The following is a 17,668-nucleotide window of genomic DNA, read 5'->3' as shown; positions in this document are numbered from 1 at the left end:
GGGCGGGTGTGGTAGATTAAAGATAGACACACGTTCTTTGACATTCTCCCACTGAGAAGTGGGATCTTTGTAGCTTCTCGTGAATGCCAGTGGGTTCTGTGACTGCCTCAATCAGTAGAGTACATTGATTTATGTCAGTTTCCAGGCCAAGACCTTAAAATACTGGCAGCTTCCTCTTCTTGTCATTTGGAGCAGCTGAACTTCGAATACTGTGTCTGGGATTTCTGTAGGAACTACCCTGAGACCTCATGCTGGAGAGGCCACTTCAATTGACAATGTCAGCTGAGCCCCGACTTTCCAGCTAACCCCACTAAGGTCCCAGACATGTGAGATGGGCTCTCTGGGACACTCCAGGGTAGCCCATCTGCCCGCTGAGTCAGCTGAGTGAGGACTGTCCACACAGTGAGGCAGCAGGGGCACCCAGGTGACCCCTGCAGTGACTGGTGACTGGACCCGTAAGGCTTTGACCAGCAGAGGTGCAGCCCCAGTGGCCTCCAGAATCTTGGAATGTTGTATCCAAAGCCATGAAACGGTGAAGGTGCCAAGAATCAAGTTTTGGGGAACTTGGGGAACCTACAGGAAGTATAAAGGAAAAAAATAACTGTTGCACACATTTAAAGGCTAAACAGAGAATCTAGAAGTCACGAGTATTTTATAGATCTCGGAGTCAATGGGGTGCCACTAAGATTCTATATGTATGTTTTTAATTTTTTACCACAGAAATTTGTAAATATATACAGAGAACCATATAACGATCCTCGTACATAACACAATTGGGCTCAAAATGTATACGAGTGGTTTCCTAACAAAAAAAATTATCAACATATACCAGGTTTCCCTGATATATTTTAAGCTAAGTCCCGTACATCGTATCATTTTACCCATAAGTATTCCAGTATGTAGTTCTAACAGATAAGGGCTTAACAAAGTAAGTGTAAAACCATTTTCACACCTAAAAAAATTAACTATCTTAATAGGAAAGCCATTCCATGATCAAATGTCTCCTACCATCTTCTTATTCTTGGTTTGTTTGAATCTGACTCAAGCTGGGTCCCACATGGCATTTGGTTGATTTGTCTCTGAGGCCTCTTGTAATGAGTGGCAGCTCCGTGTCAGACCTGCCCTCTTTCCAGTGCTGTTTGCCCTTCAGAGCTTTCAAGTGTGCGTGAGGCTCGTGGTACCCGCACCTTGTGGTGTCACCTTAGCATGCTCTTCTAGCGTTACACTTCCTGGGAACTAGAAGTAAGAGAGAGAGGTGGGGACGCCACGTCAGGGTTGTGTTTGAGAAGGTCAATCTGACCCTGTGTAATAATGAAGTGCTAATGTATGGTAATGAGCTGAGAGGTCAGATCACAAGGTGGGTTGGGAGCCACCCACAATGAGGGTTCCTGAGCACCTGGCCTAGGCTGGAGGGTGGGGAAGGGGAGGAGCACACCGCTGTCAGAGCACTCTGAATGGAGAAGTCAGGGAAGTGTTGGTGATGGAACCACTCCTGACGTTTATTGGGTGCTTCCTACATAGCAAGCTCTGGACATGTGATCTCTGATCTGGACATTTCCCCTGTTGTGCAGAACCAGGCTGAGAGAGGACACATGGCAAAGCCTGCGTTCTCAGCTACTGTGCCAAGTCATAGAAATGAAGCCCCTGGGGCTGCTATGGTAAATGGTGGGGGGTGGGGGGGAATGTTGGGGTGAGTGAGGCCAGGCAAAGTTTTGGCCGACAGCTGAACCTCTGAGCTCACTCTGAGCACTGTTAACACCAGCAGCCCCTAGAAACCTCTTGTAAGAAAATGCAGACTCCTGGGCCCACCCAAGACCAACTAGATCAGAATTCCAGGGAGTGTGACCCAGGCATGTGCATTAACAAGCACCTTGGGATTTTTAGTTGACATTTGAGAAACATTGGTATAAAGAAGGGACCGGCTTTAGCAAAGGGAGAAAGGAGAGCCATGCACTTGATGACACATTTAATTAAATAGGAAGAAAAGGACTTCTCACAGTGCCTCATGTGTAGTTAGCATTTTACAAGTAAATACTGTTGAACAAATAAACAAATGGAAGGAACTTTGATATGGAGAAATGATTCAGAGTCTCCAGCGAGAGCACCCAAGTTTAGCAGCCCCCCGGGAAGGCGGAGTGAGTGGATCCCTGCCCCAGAACACTCACCACTTATTAAAGTGGCTGTTTACTTTGTTGGAACATGGGACTTTCATCACACCCTGGAACCTCGTGCTGAAAGAAGAGGCAGTAATGGCCAATGGGGTCTGGTCAGTCACTTTTCCCAAGGCCGTCCTCCACATTTGTGTGGGATAGAGGAAAATCCCCACTGAGCAAGATCCAAGTAAAACCATTGACCAGATGACATTAATGGAAATGGACGAAAGACTAAATGAGATGGGTAGATGAGCACACTCTGTGCCATTTTATTAGTGGTGATAAAATGTTACCAACAATGTATAAGGCAAGCAAGACGACTGGAACCAAAGATGTTTTACTCTGGAATAGTGCCTAGGCAAAGACGTTCTGTGAGCATTTTGAGAAGTAGATGTGGATACAGGATTGAGCAGAATTGAAGTGGATTTAATTGACACAGTCCTCCATTTTACGCTTTTAACACTTCTTTTTATTAATTAGTGTCTTCCTATTGGTAACCATAAGTCTTTATTTTATGTTTTTTTTTTCCTTTTAAGGAAATAAAAATAAAAGACCAATTGCCTTCAATCACACTATTATGTTATGTTCCATATGGGGTGGGGGACACCTGGAAGACAAGGTCTCCTGTAGTGTGGGTAATGTTTCTTGATTGTTATGCCGTACATTTTATCTCCACAATTTTCTGTATTATATTTCAATGAAAGCTTTGCATGAAGAGTCTCTTATTGGCAGAGATGGAGAATTCAGTCATTATTTAGGGTGTGTAATGTTCCACTTATCCAGGAACTGCAGAATCTCCTGGAAACCGTTTTTGTTTTGCACGTAAACATGGAGCTCTATGTGATTACCAAATGGGTCCTGTACCTCAAATGGAGGTCATTTTCACCTTCTTGGGTAGAAAGTGGAGACTTTGCTTCAAAAGGAAGAGGTACCATCAATATACTGTCCTGGAGACATCTTCTGGTCACTGCCCCTCCTGTGAAAGATGCTGCTCTCCCCCCCCCCTCCCCGGATGTCAGCTGGAGCAGTTTGGAGGTGGCAGGAGGATGAGCTCACCTCATCCCTTCCCTGGGGAGAGAAATCAGGCCTAATCCTCAGGAAATATTCTTCTCACCTGATTGTCAATTATTTAAAAAATAATTCTCTGTAGGATCCTTGATTTGTCTTACCAATTAGATATTAAAACAGTAATCAAGGTGTGTTTTTTTAAAAAACATATAAGCTTATTAAAAATTAGGATTCAATGTTTACTTTGTCTTCAAATCCTACAACTGTATGAGCTGCTTAAAGCTGACGTTTTTCCCCTTGGACTCTTTGAGTTAACAAAAAATAAAATCACCACTCTGCATTTTCAAGTGTATACAGGATGGGATGGGCAGAAGGCATAAAATGTGGGCCTGCTTCCAAAAGATGAAAAAAGAAAATTATCCATCAAGGTGGGTACTGTACCCATGGGCTCCATGAACTCAGTTCTGATCAGATCCTCGTTAAGAGACAAGCTTAAATGTCATATTAGAAGCAAACTCTGCTGGAGATTTGAAGCAAAGGGGACGATCCACAAGACAAATAAGAGATTATAATTAATATCTTTCATGTATGTTCTAAACCAATCCAGACACAAGTTCAGCTTTCTATTTGCTTTGATTTTCTTCCTAATAATGAATTTCTTATCTTTGGGCAAAAGTAAATATATTGCTTTTTTCAGTAGCTTTTTAAAATCCTACCCCTTACTTCAGTTTCCCCAAGGGTTTATAAGCTTTTTCCTACAATCATTTGATTTATAACATTATCTGTCTGCTTCTCTTGGGCTCCTTGGGAAGCCTGTGCAGCCCAAGTCCCTGTGATTCTGTCAGACCCACTTTTTCTTCACTCTGCCACCATCTGCCTTTTCTCACACAATATTAACATATTCCTTTCCTGGAGAAATCCAACTGCATTACATGGAGAGCTAACTATGGTGAGACAGTAAGCACTTAACCATTGGAAGGTATAAAAAAAGCTGAGTTCAGAGCAGATCTTAGATGGAGGGGCCCCTAAAGGTAATTTCAACATTGCTGCCATGTTGTGGATGGAGGCCAAGAGAGACTACTTAGGTGACCAGCTCAAGGTCAGCTGGACACATTTGTCTTAGGGCTCCTTCACCACACCACCCTGCCTTCTGTGAGTCCTCTGTGTCTGAACAGGCCTTTACTGGGCCTCGCTTTAGTGTCACTTACGTAGATCTCAGAGCGCACAGTGGGACTCGTTTGTTCTGTGAACACCTATGGAGGTCACGCAGTTCTTCGTTTCTGAAAGGCTTTTCTATGAGAGTGGTTTGGGATGAGATGTTTTCCTGGACTGCAGCTCTGAGCCCAGACTGTGGAGTCTTTCAAAATATCCCAAACTCAGCACTGTCAAAGGCATCTTTAAGGGTAGTGTGGGGAATTAAGGAAATTCCAGAGGCCACTTTATAAGCCAAGGCAGGAGCCAGGCCCTGGCGGGGAGAGCAGAATGAAACAGCAAGGAAGTACTAGCACGAGACACAAGGCCGACACGGCGGTCAGCGAGCAGGCTGGAGCGAGAGGGACCGGCGGGGAGAAGGGGCGACCTGGGCTGGGGTAGACAGCCAGTCTCCCACCCCTCCCTGGCGGCAGCCTTTCCCCCCCTGGATGGTGTCAGTCCCTCCTCGGGCAGCCTGGACCTCGCTGGTTCTCGCTGGCCACGCCGCGCTCGGCCCCCGGCGGTTCTGGGCGTCGCTGCCAGCTTCGCGAGCATCCACGGTCTTGGAGCCGCCGCCAAAGAGCAGGGCTCGGATGCGCTCCGCGAGGCCGCTTGGCCCACGGCCCGCTGGCACCGCGCCCACCCCGCGGGTCCCGCCCCGCCGGGGACGCAGAAAGCACTTGCCCGCCTGCGCCCCTCTCTCCCGCACGCCAGTCCTCCCGCGCAGAGCCGAGCGCTGTGCGCGTTTCCCTCCTGCCCACCTGGTGCAGCCATGGCCTCCTCCTCCGCGCGGCCGGCAGTCTTGGCGGTGACTGCGCTGGCTCTGTTCCTGCTGTTGTGTCTGGGCCCAGGTAAGTGGGGCGATGCCAGGGAGCCGGGGAAGGAGATCAGTGACAGTGGGAGACAGGTGACCGACAAGGTCCAAGGGGTGATCGAGCTCTTGGGTTTTGCACTTGCAGGACTAGGGAGTTGAGCGCTTAGCGGGAGGACAGGGTACGGGGGTCAAGGGCAGGGGTCTGAGATACGCGTGACAACCTTGGGGAAAATGAGGGACAAAGGTTCAAAGAAGGAGCAATAAGTGTTTCAGCACTAACTTCAGTGGGGAAGGGGAAATAGGAGCTTGAATCCGGAGGTAACCGCCCCCACACCCTGAGACTGAGGGGAGCCAAAAGGCACCTTTTCCACATTCCCTTCCAGGCATTTCCCAGCTGAGTCAAGTTCCAGATATGCAAAGCAGCAAGCAGGTTTTACATCCAATATAAAGGAACTGCTCTTGGAGAAGAAATGCTTCACCTTCTGTACTTCATAGAGCGAATCCGTTGAAAATTCGGGTTTAGTTCCCTATAAAATGTGCACTTCACACATACTCCCAAAATGAAGGAATTTGGTGGGTGTTTAGACATCTGAATCCTGGAAGTCCACAGATCCTAACTTAAGAGGGCAATCTGAACTGACATGTCCATGTCTGGGCAGTGCTACCTTCAGCTGTGTGATCCTTTGTGGTCCACTAGCGGCCTCATGCATGCATGAGCGCCTTTGAGGCTCATGACTGTGACCCCAGATCTACTGCTCAGGGAACAGGGATTGGAAGGTGAAAAGTGACTTGCCCACAACCTGAGACTGGTGTTTGTCCCACGAAAAAATAGCTGGGCACTATCTGATGAAATGGTACACTCTCCGGGTTGCTCAGCTTCTATATTTTACTTATTCAAAGCAAGTACAGAAAAGCAAGCTCCTGGCGGAGGGGAGGGAGGAGAATTGCAGAAGGAGTCCTGAGGTTGGAGCTCTGGGGCCTTAGGACAGCAGGGGACATCTACAAGCAGGGAGGATCACTGCTGTTCTTAACTGCAATCACAGGGGAGGCTAATCAGTCATTTCCCAGGACATGATCATCTACCTCTCGCCCTTTGTTCCTCCCATTTTGAGAAGCACATCCCACTAAAGCGAATGAGCATTGGCTATAAGCCTATTCCTTTTTAGCATCTGTATTTTATTTCGTTATGTAGTGAAAAGGTCAGTTAAAATATTACAGTATCATCATTGAGCTGGAATGTGAACGTTCTTATGACATAAATTGAAAATTTTTATGTCTGTGTAGAATCTCAAAGGTGGCTCTTTATGACACCCAAAAACATTTAATGGAAAAAATCATCATTGCCATTCTTGATCAATTTATTAATAGTTAGCACCTCAAAGGGCATCTTACAATTCTGAATCTGCTGGGAGATCTATGCCAGGTAACTAGGTTTAATAAATTCAGAAGTGCCTATAATGACAGCCTAGAAATAGTGACTGATGATGTTGGGGTAAAAAAAAAAAAAAAATCCATACTACAGAAAAAAATAGTCATGGTCATTCACTTGTTCTTTGTTGTTTTCTTCAAATAAATTGAGTGTGGTATCCAATCATGTGTTAATATTTATAGTTCAGTGTGTAGTAATTGGCAGAGTGGCAAATTAATAATTCATTAATAATTCATAATTTAGGATTTTTCCATGCTTTTCAGTTGTATTGCTGAGAGTTGGTAAGGCTTTCATTTCTGAGCAGTAGTGATATTTGCCACAGCCTCATCACAAATGCCTAAACCCAATATTTATTTCAACATCAGATCACATTTCATTCATTAATTGTTCAGCGCTTTTACAGAAGGCAAGCAGATGGACGGACTTAATTTTGTATGAGTTGTTAGAGATCGACAAATGTTAAGATAGTAATGAATGCTAATATTTGTGCCAGGGAACATATCTGTCTGCTTTGGCAAATGTTTCTATCAGTTTCTTCACTGACTCTTAAGGTTGGAGAAGTACAGCCTTTAACACTAGTCCCACCCCCTTCAAATGACCCCCTCTGAGGTAGCCTCATTTCCTCTGCAATTATTTATGCTCAGAAGCTTCCAGCAACTCTTGATGTGAAACCTCTTGGGCGACTTATGCCAACTTTGTGGGGGACTGCTCTGGTGTGGCAAACCTGACTTCATGTCCTCATCTATGGTGGCTTGGCCCCTTAGAACTGTAGCTCTCCTCCCAGAACTTTTCATATCTGTAGGTTACACATCTAAATTCCTTTCCTTTTTTCTTCATATAACACATTTATGGGCCCTCGCCTTCCTGGACTCTCTCCTCTGACCACAACTCCAGTTTCTCTGTGACCTTCTGAAAATCAGATGTGAACTGAACCAAATGTAGAGGGGTGGTCTGAGAGTAGCAACAGAACAGAGACAGGACAGTTATTTCCGTTCTGCAAGGTGCTAACCATTTATGAATGCAGCCTAAAATTGCAATTGCTTTAAACATCACTGCAGACTGACGTGAATGTAGAAGACGGAAACCACTGAACTCTTCGATAGATGCCACACACTGTGCTAATTCCTGAGCCCACTGTCCAGCAGACACCCAGCCCTCCTAGAGAAGACAATGTGAGGGCAACACCACCTGCACCACCCAGTCCTTCAGTGTGGACCCTAGAGATTCTTCCCAAACCAGGTTCCCTGCCTGGCGTACCTACTCTAAAGGCAGTTGGGTAACACTCAAATTCAAATGCCTACTGGTGGCTAAGAGGTGAAGTGGCTGTTTGTGGACTCACTTGGGTGCAGAGATGTTTAAATTCAAATTTTGTAAACATTGGGCATGCCAATAAAACACATCTGCAGGGAAAGCTCAGCTGTGGGCAGCCAATTTGTGACCTTTGATTACAAATGCATTTCCCACCCAACTATCTACCCCTAAGATTAAGCAGGGCTTCTTAATCTTATTTGGGTTCCAAACACTTTTGAGAATCTGGCAAAAGCTATGGCTCCTTTTCCCAGAAAACTACTTTTGCAGATGGAAATACAGGCCTTGAGGCCTGTGCATGGAGTGGCAGATTAGGGACCCACTGAGAAAATAAGCATCACCACCTCAATGTGCGTGTGCACCGTGGGGCCACACTGGTGCCTTACACCTGAAGATGCTCAGATCACTCCTTCTGAGCCTGGGCTTTTCCCCTTCAGAGGGTAAGCCTTGTACTTACATGTAGCACCTAAGGATCAGAGGCATCAATAGGTCCTCAAACCATCTCACCAGGCCAAGCGGGGGATTCTGTCAGGCCAGACATGTTATTTTCCATTAAAATGATTGGGCTGATTAGAAACACTTTCAGAACTGAATAAAAATAACAGCAAATGGTATAAATAACATGTGATGATAAGATGATCAGGGCAAGCCATAGAACTGGGCTGAATTTTTAGAGTGCTAAGGCATGTTCCTTGGCTTGTGGCAGCGTAGCTCCCATTTCTGCCTGCCTCCATCTGCACACGGCCGCCTTCTCTCCATCCTCTCCTCTTCGTGTAAGGACATCAGTCACAGGACTTAGAGTCCACCCTAAGTCCAGCGTGATAGCACCTCAAGATCCTTAACTAATTATGTCTACAAAGACCAGATTTCCAAATAAGTTCACCTTCAGAGGTTCCAGGTGGATATGAATTGTGGGGGAACCATGAAAAGTGAAAGTCTGAAGGAAGAAGGTACATGTGACAGATGGCTGGCTCTCATAATAAGACTTTAGGGCTGAGGAAACAAGGTTGCTTTTCCCAGGGACCAGCTCAAATCATAATGCACTTGGTCAGCCATGGTCATTGTCACCAGTCTGAGCCATGGGCAGCCTGAACTGGTTTTCCTGCATGACGTGGAGTACAGCAAGCACTAAACACTGTAATACCATCAAGGTGCCAAGTCAAGATGGGGGCAGGCAGTGAGTTTTTCCAACTCTGATTTTTGCATTTGAGAAATTAAATGGTACAATGCAACTCTGAACCTGACTTCTGTTTTCATTCCTTTAGGTGGCACAAGTGGAAATAAACTCAAGCTGATGCTTCAGAAACGGGAAGGTAAATATGCCCCTATTGAATAAGGGTTGCATTCTCAATGGGATTGAAATGAAATGGCATTGTTAAATGTGCTTACTGGAGTCTTGTGTTTGGGCAATCAGAAGTGTTTACTCCTTAAAAGGTTAGCAGATCTGAAGAGCTTTTTCTGTGGGTGTGTGGTGTGATGTTTTATTAGATAAACATTATTGCCATTAAATGTTTGAAGGTTGTTTTTCTGAAAGCTGTCAGTGTAGACTCAGAAATAAAAGAAACAGTGCTGCAGTGTTAATCAAATGCTGTTTATTTTACAGCATATCTAAATTTAGAGCTGTCCTTTAAAGCACAGAAAAGCTGGTTAGTGGGTATGCACAGATTGTATTGTACTGGTACCCTATATCTAATTAGCTATTAGGGGGAGGGTGCAACAGAAAAACCTCTTTGTTACTAACACCTGTTGTGAAAAATACTCCTCAGATAAACGTGGTAGACGGCAGCAAAATGTTGTGGAAATAGAACAGTCTGGAAGGCACACAGTGTGAGTCTGGGCCCGCTGTTGTCAGGTCCAACCATCAGACCAATTGTGTGGTCTCGTGAAGGCCATTTTCCCTCTTGGAACTTTCGTCTTCACCTGTAAAATTAAACCGTTATCTATCTTTTAGAAATTAGGAAGTGTGACCACATTTCCGATGTGAACATTTAATCACTTATTCTCGTCACTTTGAGTTAGCGGGGACTCTAGCAGGCTCCAGCCTGCTCCCGATGGGGCTGCAAGTGCTTATCAGCCTCTTGCTAGTCGGTGCCTCAGGGATCCCCTGCAGGTGCTGAGCAGTGTGGCCCCTCTCAGGTCAGGAGGCTCCTACGGTAGCTCCCGGCATCTTTCTCAGAACTTCCAGCTGCTCATGAGGCTCTGGTCTGTCCTCAATCTCTGAGGTGCCCCCGAGGGCCCCCACCATGTGTTGGGCAGCCAACTGTCTCCCCAAGGACACCCGGATGATGGAAGGTCTCGTAGGGCCAGCTTGACAAAAATGGGGCTGGAGAAGAAACCACCAGGATAATCACAACTCCTATGTGTACAGCCTCAACGTTTATTCGGTTCAAGCCAAGAAACACTTATTGAGAACCTACTGTTTATAAAACAGTGTAACAGGCCATGAGAGAAACACACAGATGAACAAGAGGTGAAAAAACAAACCCACTGATATTTACCCATGTGACAACGAACACATAGGGCATTTACTTCCATTATCCTATACAGCCTGCATAACAACACAGAGACAGGGACGGCCAGTCCAGTTTTGTAGATGAGGGGAGAGAGGCTCAAAGCCAGACCACAAGAGCAAACCCAGTGGCACAGCTGCTTCGCCTCAGCACATCCTGCAGAGGGGGTGCCTTTTACACAGCTGAGAGACATTAGAGGAAGCCATGGCCATGTTAGAGCAAGCGTCAGTATGCTGCAAGACTCAGTCGACTCATCAATGATCTGTGAGGCCCAGAGGCGGTGGCCCAAGGTGGCAATGTGTGTTCTAGCAACCCCATGAGAGGACTTGCTGCTCTGCGAGGCTGGGCCTGGCCCCGGCCCTCTCAGGGATCATCATTCAGCCCTTCGTTCTCCCTATTGTCCTTAAGGAAACGGTACTCTCTTGTTTGCAAGCACAGTGAGCATCCACCAGGGCGGCACTAGACATCCCGCTGTTTCCTAAATGTAAAGCCCAGTGGGTAAGCCACCAGCCTCCTCCGTGCGGTCTGGTGAGTGGCTGCAGAGGATGAGCTGAATTTCATGTCCACCCTGGGCCTTAGAAGTTGAAGGTTAGCTTGCACCCCTTTGTATGGCTGTTCCTAAATAGGAGCGCTTATGAACAAGGAGCATGGAGACTGATGCTCACGCCCCAGGTAAGGAGGAAGCTGAGCCAAAACCATCTCTGCGTGTGGCACTGGGAGATGGAATGTGGAGCAGTTATTCACTTCAACAAGAAAAGAAATCATTCTCGGTACTTCTGGGGTGGGCTTTAATCATTTCAGCACCGGCTCCAACTAAGGCTGAAGTGGCTGTTGATGAAAGCAAAGCCAAAGAATTCTTAGGCAGCCTGAAGCGCCAGAAGCGGCAGCTGTGGGACCGGAGCCGGCCAGAGGTCCAGCAGTGGTACCAGCAGTTCCTCTACATGGGCTTCGACGAGGCGGTGGGTATCCTCTCCTGCTGGGGCCTGGTTTCCTGCAGGCCAGTGTGGCTTAGGGAGAATAGGGCACAGAAGTTAGCTTCATTATTCTTAGGCAGACATTTGGGCCCCTATTATACGCCAAGTGCTGTTCAGGCATCAGATTACAATACCATCGATATGAGAACATCAGCTGGAATTTTCCATTATACTATGTCCAAGTGGGACTCCCTCATAATATGTTTGGGAAGCGGAGTTCCAGAGAGGTCACTGCCCCAAATGGCTGGAACATCGAGAATCTGATTTTCGTAGGAACACTTTTAACTGTTTTGTCTGGGTGTCCTTGAAATAACTTACAATCTCCCCCAAACATTTTCATCCTTACCTTAAAAAATGTCAGAAACAACAAGATCGAGGCAGAGACTCATGAGGACAATGGAAAGAGATAAAAAGTGACTTTTAAAGAGAGACAGGTCTTTGCAGATGCTTTGGGGATAATTTGTCAATGCAGTTGCAGGAAAAGATGGTTCAGGTCATGCATCCAATTAGCGTGAGTGGACATATTCCCTGAATTAAAGAAAAATAATTTTATAATCACAGACTCCTGGGTACCAGGTACAGGTAAGACAGCTCAGGGGTAAGGTGGCGGACTCTGCTGTATGGGAGTAAGTCTGCAGAGTGACTGACAGGGCTGGGCGGGGCTCAGGAGGAGCGCGCTGTGTGGGAGGCGTGGTGTGGAGAACACTCAGCCCTCCACCCTAGCCAGGGAGCAATGAATGGCGGCATCTCCAACGAGGGCCCACATTTCATATTGTGAACCAAGGGTGTATGCAAAATACTACATTAGGTGAAAAAAAATTAAACTCTTTAGGACATCATTTAAAAAAATTAAATTTATTGGGAGACAAAAATAAATGAATTGGTCTACATCACACTAAAACGCTTCTGCATAGCAAAAAAAAAACCATCAACAAAACTAAAAGGCAATCATCCAAATGGGAGAAGATATTTGCAAACAACACCTCTGATAAGGGACCAGTTTCCAAAATATGTAAAGAACTCATACAACTCAACAACAAAAATATAAGCAATCTGATTTAAAAATGGGCAGGGGACCTGAAGAGACATCATTTTCAATAGCTGCATAAAATGCAAGCCTGTAGTCATATCATAATTTTCTTCCTGTTCCCAACCATTGGACATACTAAGTTTTCCCCAATTAACTTTTTGCTACTCAAATATAATTTTTTTGTTGTTGTGAAAATAGCCAAACTCTGCCAAGAATGATTTTCAGGTCTTATATGAATGAAGTTATGTAACATTCACAGCAACCTCAAAGGCAGGTACTGTCATTTGTATCTTTGTGTGCAGTTTGTTTCTTACTTAGTATTGCATTCTGCTCAGTGGAGTCAGTGGAGCAAAGGTAGAATTGCATTTAAGGGTAATTAAGTATTGCCAAATTGCATATTCTCATGTCATGTCTGAGGGCATCCATTTTCTCACGTCTTAAGCAGCATCTAGTATTCTCACTGACAACTTAAATACATTTACTTATTTGATAGATGAAAATGTCATATCATCATTTAGCACTTTGCATTTCTTTGATTACCAGTATTTGCAGTTCATGAACCTGGGTATTATGGGAAATGGCTAAAATAATGTCTGATGACAAAAGCAGAATAAAAGCAAGGATCAAGTAAGATTTTAATGACTAAATATGCATAGACAAGACTAGAAGGAAATCCATCAAAATGTCAGTAGTGGCAGTCTTTGGAAATGGAATTATGATCCCCCTTTTTCTTTGCTTCCTTCCACATACATATTTTAAATTATGCATTACTCTGCATTACTCTGTAGTCATAAAACATGTAAAAATTTATTGAAAAATATATTTTAAGCCAAAACATCAAACAAGATTCTAAAATGAGAAAAATCAAGGACCAAGATTATTTAGCTGTTGGGAAACCTGCAGTACTGGGAGATAAGCTAGTGTTCTCCTTTTTGAGGCAGAGGCTGACGCCAACATCCCCAGGCTAAGTAAACGGAGACCGGCGTGGAGTCCTGCTCTTCAGACTGGCATGATTGGCCTGCTGCTCACCCAGAGCAGATGGCCACAGAGCACCATCACGGGCAAGGCCGGGGAGTTATCAGATATTAGTGTTCACTGGCAGTCTTATTAAAATAAAAATAGATTCCTGAGGCCCAACCACCAGAAAGTTTGGTCCAGGAGGCATGCCGTGGTGCCTGGGGATCTGTGTGTTACAGCACCCCTAGAGATTTGGGTGCCGGAGTGCACTGGCCAGCCTTTGAGGAAAACTGGCCCTGAAGCCCTGAGCGGTTGTCCACCCGCTCGCTCCAACCTCCCCAGGACATCTATGTCTGCTCCGCTCTTTTGCCCTCACACCAAATCTCTGGCCAAGTCCTGAGTTTAATCCAAATGCACTGTGCGCCCCTTCACCACTGCCAGTGGAAAACGAGTCTCTCCTTTATAAATGGGTTAACAGCAAAGACTCCGCGTGCCCGAGCTGTGAACCTGAACGTCATCCTACGCTTCTCACTCATCTCAGTCCTCCTCCTTCCCTGTTGCTTGTATTAACTGTAACTGTTCACTTTCATATGTGTCTCTTGGGAACTGTGGGCTTCCTGAGGGCGGGGAATGTCTTTCTTGTGTTGGAAGGCCCTCCAGTCTCAGGGCAGGGCCTGACATGCTGTGCCCACTTACTCAGTGTCTGTGGAACAAACAACGGCACCTGTGCCTGTTCTTACATACACCACAGGTCTAAGAATCAATGTCAGGAGCATCGGAAACACCCTGTCCTGTGGCTGTCATATGGCAGTGCTGGGGCTGACTCAGTTCAGCCAACACTGGTTAGCATCTACTGTGTGCACTAGAGTGGGCCAGGTATATGAAGGTACTAAGACGGTGTCTGCCACAGTGAGATGTGGATGGTGCCAGTGGGGTGTGGGGTGGGGCAGGGTCAGGCCAAGTTGTTACTGTATTTGGCAGACGTCTGTTCTATTTACCAATAAAACAGAGAAAAATGTTTAAGTCTGGGATATATTTAGAGCTCATATGACAGAAGTTGTCATGGGTATGGGTGTGTACCCCTTTGGGGGCAAATACCTTTTATCAGTCTTCTGTAGCTGGCTGCAATGACCCCTGAGCACAGGAACACTATGTCAAGGAGTTATTCTTAGTGAGGGTTGGAAAGCATTAAAGAAAAACCACCACAGTGAAAGCCAGAGGCAAGATGTGGTCAGGGTGTTGTGTGTGTCCTTAAATCCATTCTCTGTGGTTTTCTCTCTTCTCCAGAAATTTGAAGATGATGTCACCTATTGGCTGAACAGAGATCGGAACGGACACGACTACTATGATTACCACCGTCACTACGATGAAGACGCCCCCATTGGTCCCCGGAGCCCCCACAGCTTTCGACATGGAGCCAGCGTCAATTACGACGACTACTGACCATTATTACGCAGTGTACGAGAAACCAGCGGCCATCCTCTGTCTTCTTCGTGATGCCTGGTGCTAGTTGGTTTCTGTTGTGCTTTTTATAGTTATTTTCTGTCCACTTTCTCTGACCAGAAAGGAAAAGTTAAAGAATATAAATGCCTTTTGATATTGCATGCAAGTACCCAACAGTACATTTCATTTAAAAATAGCAATAAAAGCATTTTGTTAAAAAGAAAAGTCTCAGAATGGATTTGGATGAAAATTAAGCTGGCAACAGTTTTCATCCCCTGGATGTTTCTGAAGTTTCTTTGTTACCATCCCAAGTGTAACCCTTCCAAGAATCCTTACCCCCACCCCCACCACCCCCGGGACTCAGCAAGCATCTTCCATTTGTTAAAATTTGGTCCACATTAAATGCAAGCTATAAAACCAGCAAGAAAGTATAGTTGAACATTATTTAAGGTTATAGAACTAGGCTTTCTGGGTTCCAGGCTCGGAGCTAGAGCTGAACTTTTCTATTATCATCCAGGAAATGAAGAGTAAGAGATCAAACCTGAAGTTTGGTTGATTTCAGAGCCTCACCCATATTAAAAAATTAAACCTTATTTAAGAAAGATTTAGGAATATATTTTGTATCACATTTAAACCACCTGAGTGAGAAAGAAAGAGAAAAGTGGTGATGGGGTGGGGAGAGAGGGGACGAGGAAGGTGGGAAGGAGACTGAAGGTGAGTGAAGGATCCCAGCCATTACTGATGGGAGGGAGTCAAGTCACAGCCTGTGCCGTGTCTGCAGAGCTGCAGGGCTGGGGGTAGGATGGCGGTGAGGTGAGTAGTACGGGGCGGGGCTACTCAGAATGACTCTTACATTTCTGTGGGTCATAGACCCCTCTGGCAGTCTAATGGAAACTTTCTGTTCTCAGAAAAATGATACATAATTTTGCATATAGGCTCTGAAACATCCCCATTCATGAACTGTAGGTAATAAAAAACCCTGGGCTTAGTAGGCAGTACTGGCCTCAGGAGAGCAGTGTTTACGGACAGTCATAAAATCTGCATAGCAGTAATTTTGTGTCGTCCTTTGGAATCTTTATAATTTTTTAAAATTTGAGGTAAAATGTACATAATATAAAATTTTAATCATTTTTAGGTATACAGTTCAGTAGCAGTAGGTAGATTCACATTGTCATGTACCATCACCATCATCCATCTCCAGAACCTTTCCATCTTCCCAAACGAAACTTGTACCCATTAAACACTAACTTCACACTCCTCCCGACCTGGGAACCCACCATTCTACTTCCTGTCTATGAATTTGACTATTCTAGGGACCTATACAAGTTGAATAATATAGTATGTGTCCTTTTGTGACTAACTCACTTCACTTAGCATAATGTCTTCAATGTTCATCCATGTTGTAGCATGTGACAGGATTTCCTTTCTTTTTAAAGCTCAATAATAATATTCCATTGCATGTTTACACCATGTTTTGCTTATCCATTTATCTGTCAATGGACACTTGGGTCACTCTCACCTTTTGGATACTGGACATAATGCTCCTGTGGACATGGGGGTGTCAATATCTCTTTGTGTCTCTGAATTCAATTCTTTTGGTATATGAGGTTGGACTATATAGTTCACGAACTCATCCTAGAGAAAGTGCTACATACGTCATTGCTGAATATCACTATGGTCACCTTCGAAGTTCTCCCCTTGGGAAGCTATGCACCAACTCCAGCGCCTAGTCTGCCCTTCAAAGCACTTTTGGAACTCTTCTTCTGGAATGGCCATCAGAGCTGTCGTCGTATTCCCCTTGATGTCCTGAATGTCATCAAAATGTCTTCCTTTCAATATTTCCTTTATCTTTGGGTAAAGAAAGAAGTCAATGAGGTCCAGATCAGGTGAATAGGGAGGGTGTTTCAATACAGTGATTTGTTTACTGGCTAAAAAGTCCCTCACAGAAAGTGCCATGTGAGTTGGTGCATTGTCGTGATGCAATAGCCATGAATTGTTGGCAAAAAGTCATTTTTGTCTAACTATTTCACGCAGCCTTTTCAGCACTTCCAAATAGTAAACTTGGTTAACTGTTTGTCTAGTTGGTACAAATTCATAATGAATAATCCCTCTCATATCAAAAAAGGTTAGCAACATGGTTGCAACAAATTCATGAACTTGATTGACAGGCACACGTATGCCCAGAAATAGAATTATTGGATCATATGGTAATTCTGTTTAATTTTTAGAGGAACCACCATACTTGTTTTCCACAGCTGCTGCACTATTTTACATTGCTACCCTTAAAACTTACGTTTCTTTTTCTTCACAACTGGGCTGGCTCAAACCTCAGTACAGTGCTAAAGAGGAGGGAGAAAGGATGATGGAGAGGACATCTTTGCTTCATTCCTAACTTTAAAGGGAGTCTTTCCATGTCTAACCATAAACTACGTTTGCTGGATATTTTTTTGTAGATGCCTCTTATCAAGTTAAGGAAATTTCTAGTGTTTTGAAAATATGCTAAGATACTTTTTAATGTCATATATGGATATTGAATTTAATATTCTTCATCTATTGAGATAATGTAATTTTTCCTTTTTAATCTATTAAATAATGTGGTAAATTCTATTGATAAAATTCTAACATTAATCATTTGCATGCCTGGAATACACCTAACTTGATCATGATTTTTTTTATTCATTGTTGGATTTGATTGGGTAATATTTGTTTGGAATTGTTGTGTCTGTGTTCACGAGTTTTTTCTGTTCCACTCTGTGTAAGAATGAAATTATCCAATTCCCAAATGTTTGGTAGCATTCAGAGAAAGCCTTTTGAATTTGGTGTTGTCTTCATAGTAACATGTCTGATTATT

The 17,668-nt window shown here is 44.6% G+C and overlaps 1 protein-coding gene across 1 annotated transcript; it reads left to right on the top strand.

Moving 5' to 3' along the window:
- Positions 1 to 4,688: 4,688 nt before the first annotated feature.
- Positions 4,689 to 15,042, top strand: ECRG4 (ECRG4 augurin precursor). Its single transcript, XM_019713995.2, has 4 exons — positions 4,689 to 5,203; positions 9,169 to 9,216; positions 11,215 to 11,372; positions 14,662 to 15,042. The coding sequence occupies exons 1-4, from the start codon at positions 5,125 to 5,127 to the stop codon at positions 14,815 to 14,817; spliced, it is 441 nt and encodes a 146-aa protein (XP_019569554.1). The 5' UTR covers positions 4,689 to 5,124; the 3' UTR covers positions 14,818 to 15,042.
- Positions 15,043 to 17,668: the final 2,626 nt, after the last annotated feature.

The sequence above is a fragment of the Rhinolophus sinicus genome, linkage group LG05 (assembly GCF_036562045.2).
Source record: "Rhinolophus sinicus isolate RSC01 linkage group LG05, ASM3656204v1, whole genome shotgun sequence".
Lineage (NCBI taxonomy): Eukaryota > Metazoa > Chordata > Mammalia > Chiroptera > Rhinolophidae > Rhinolophus > Rhinolophus sinicus.
Note: the sequence above shows the minus strand (reverse complement) of the source record. Positions and strands in the feature narration are given on the sequence as shown.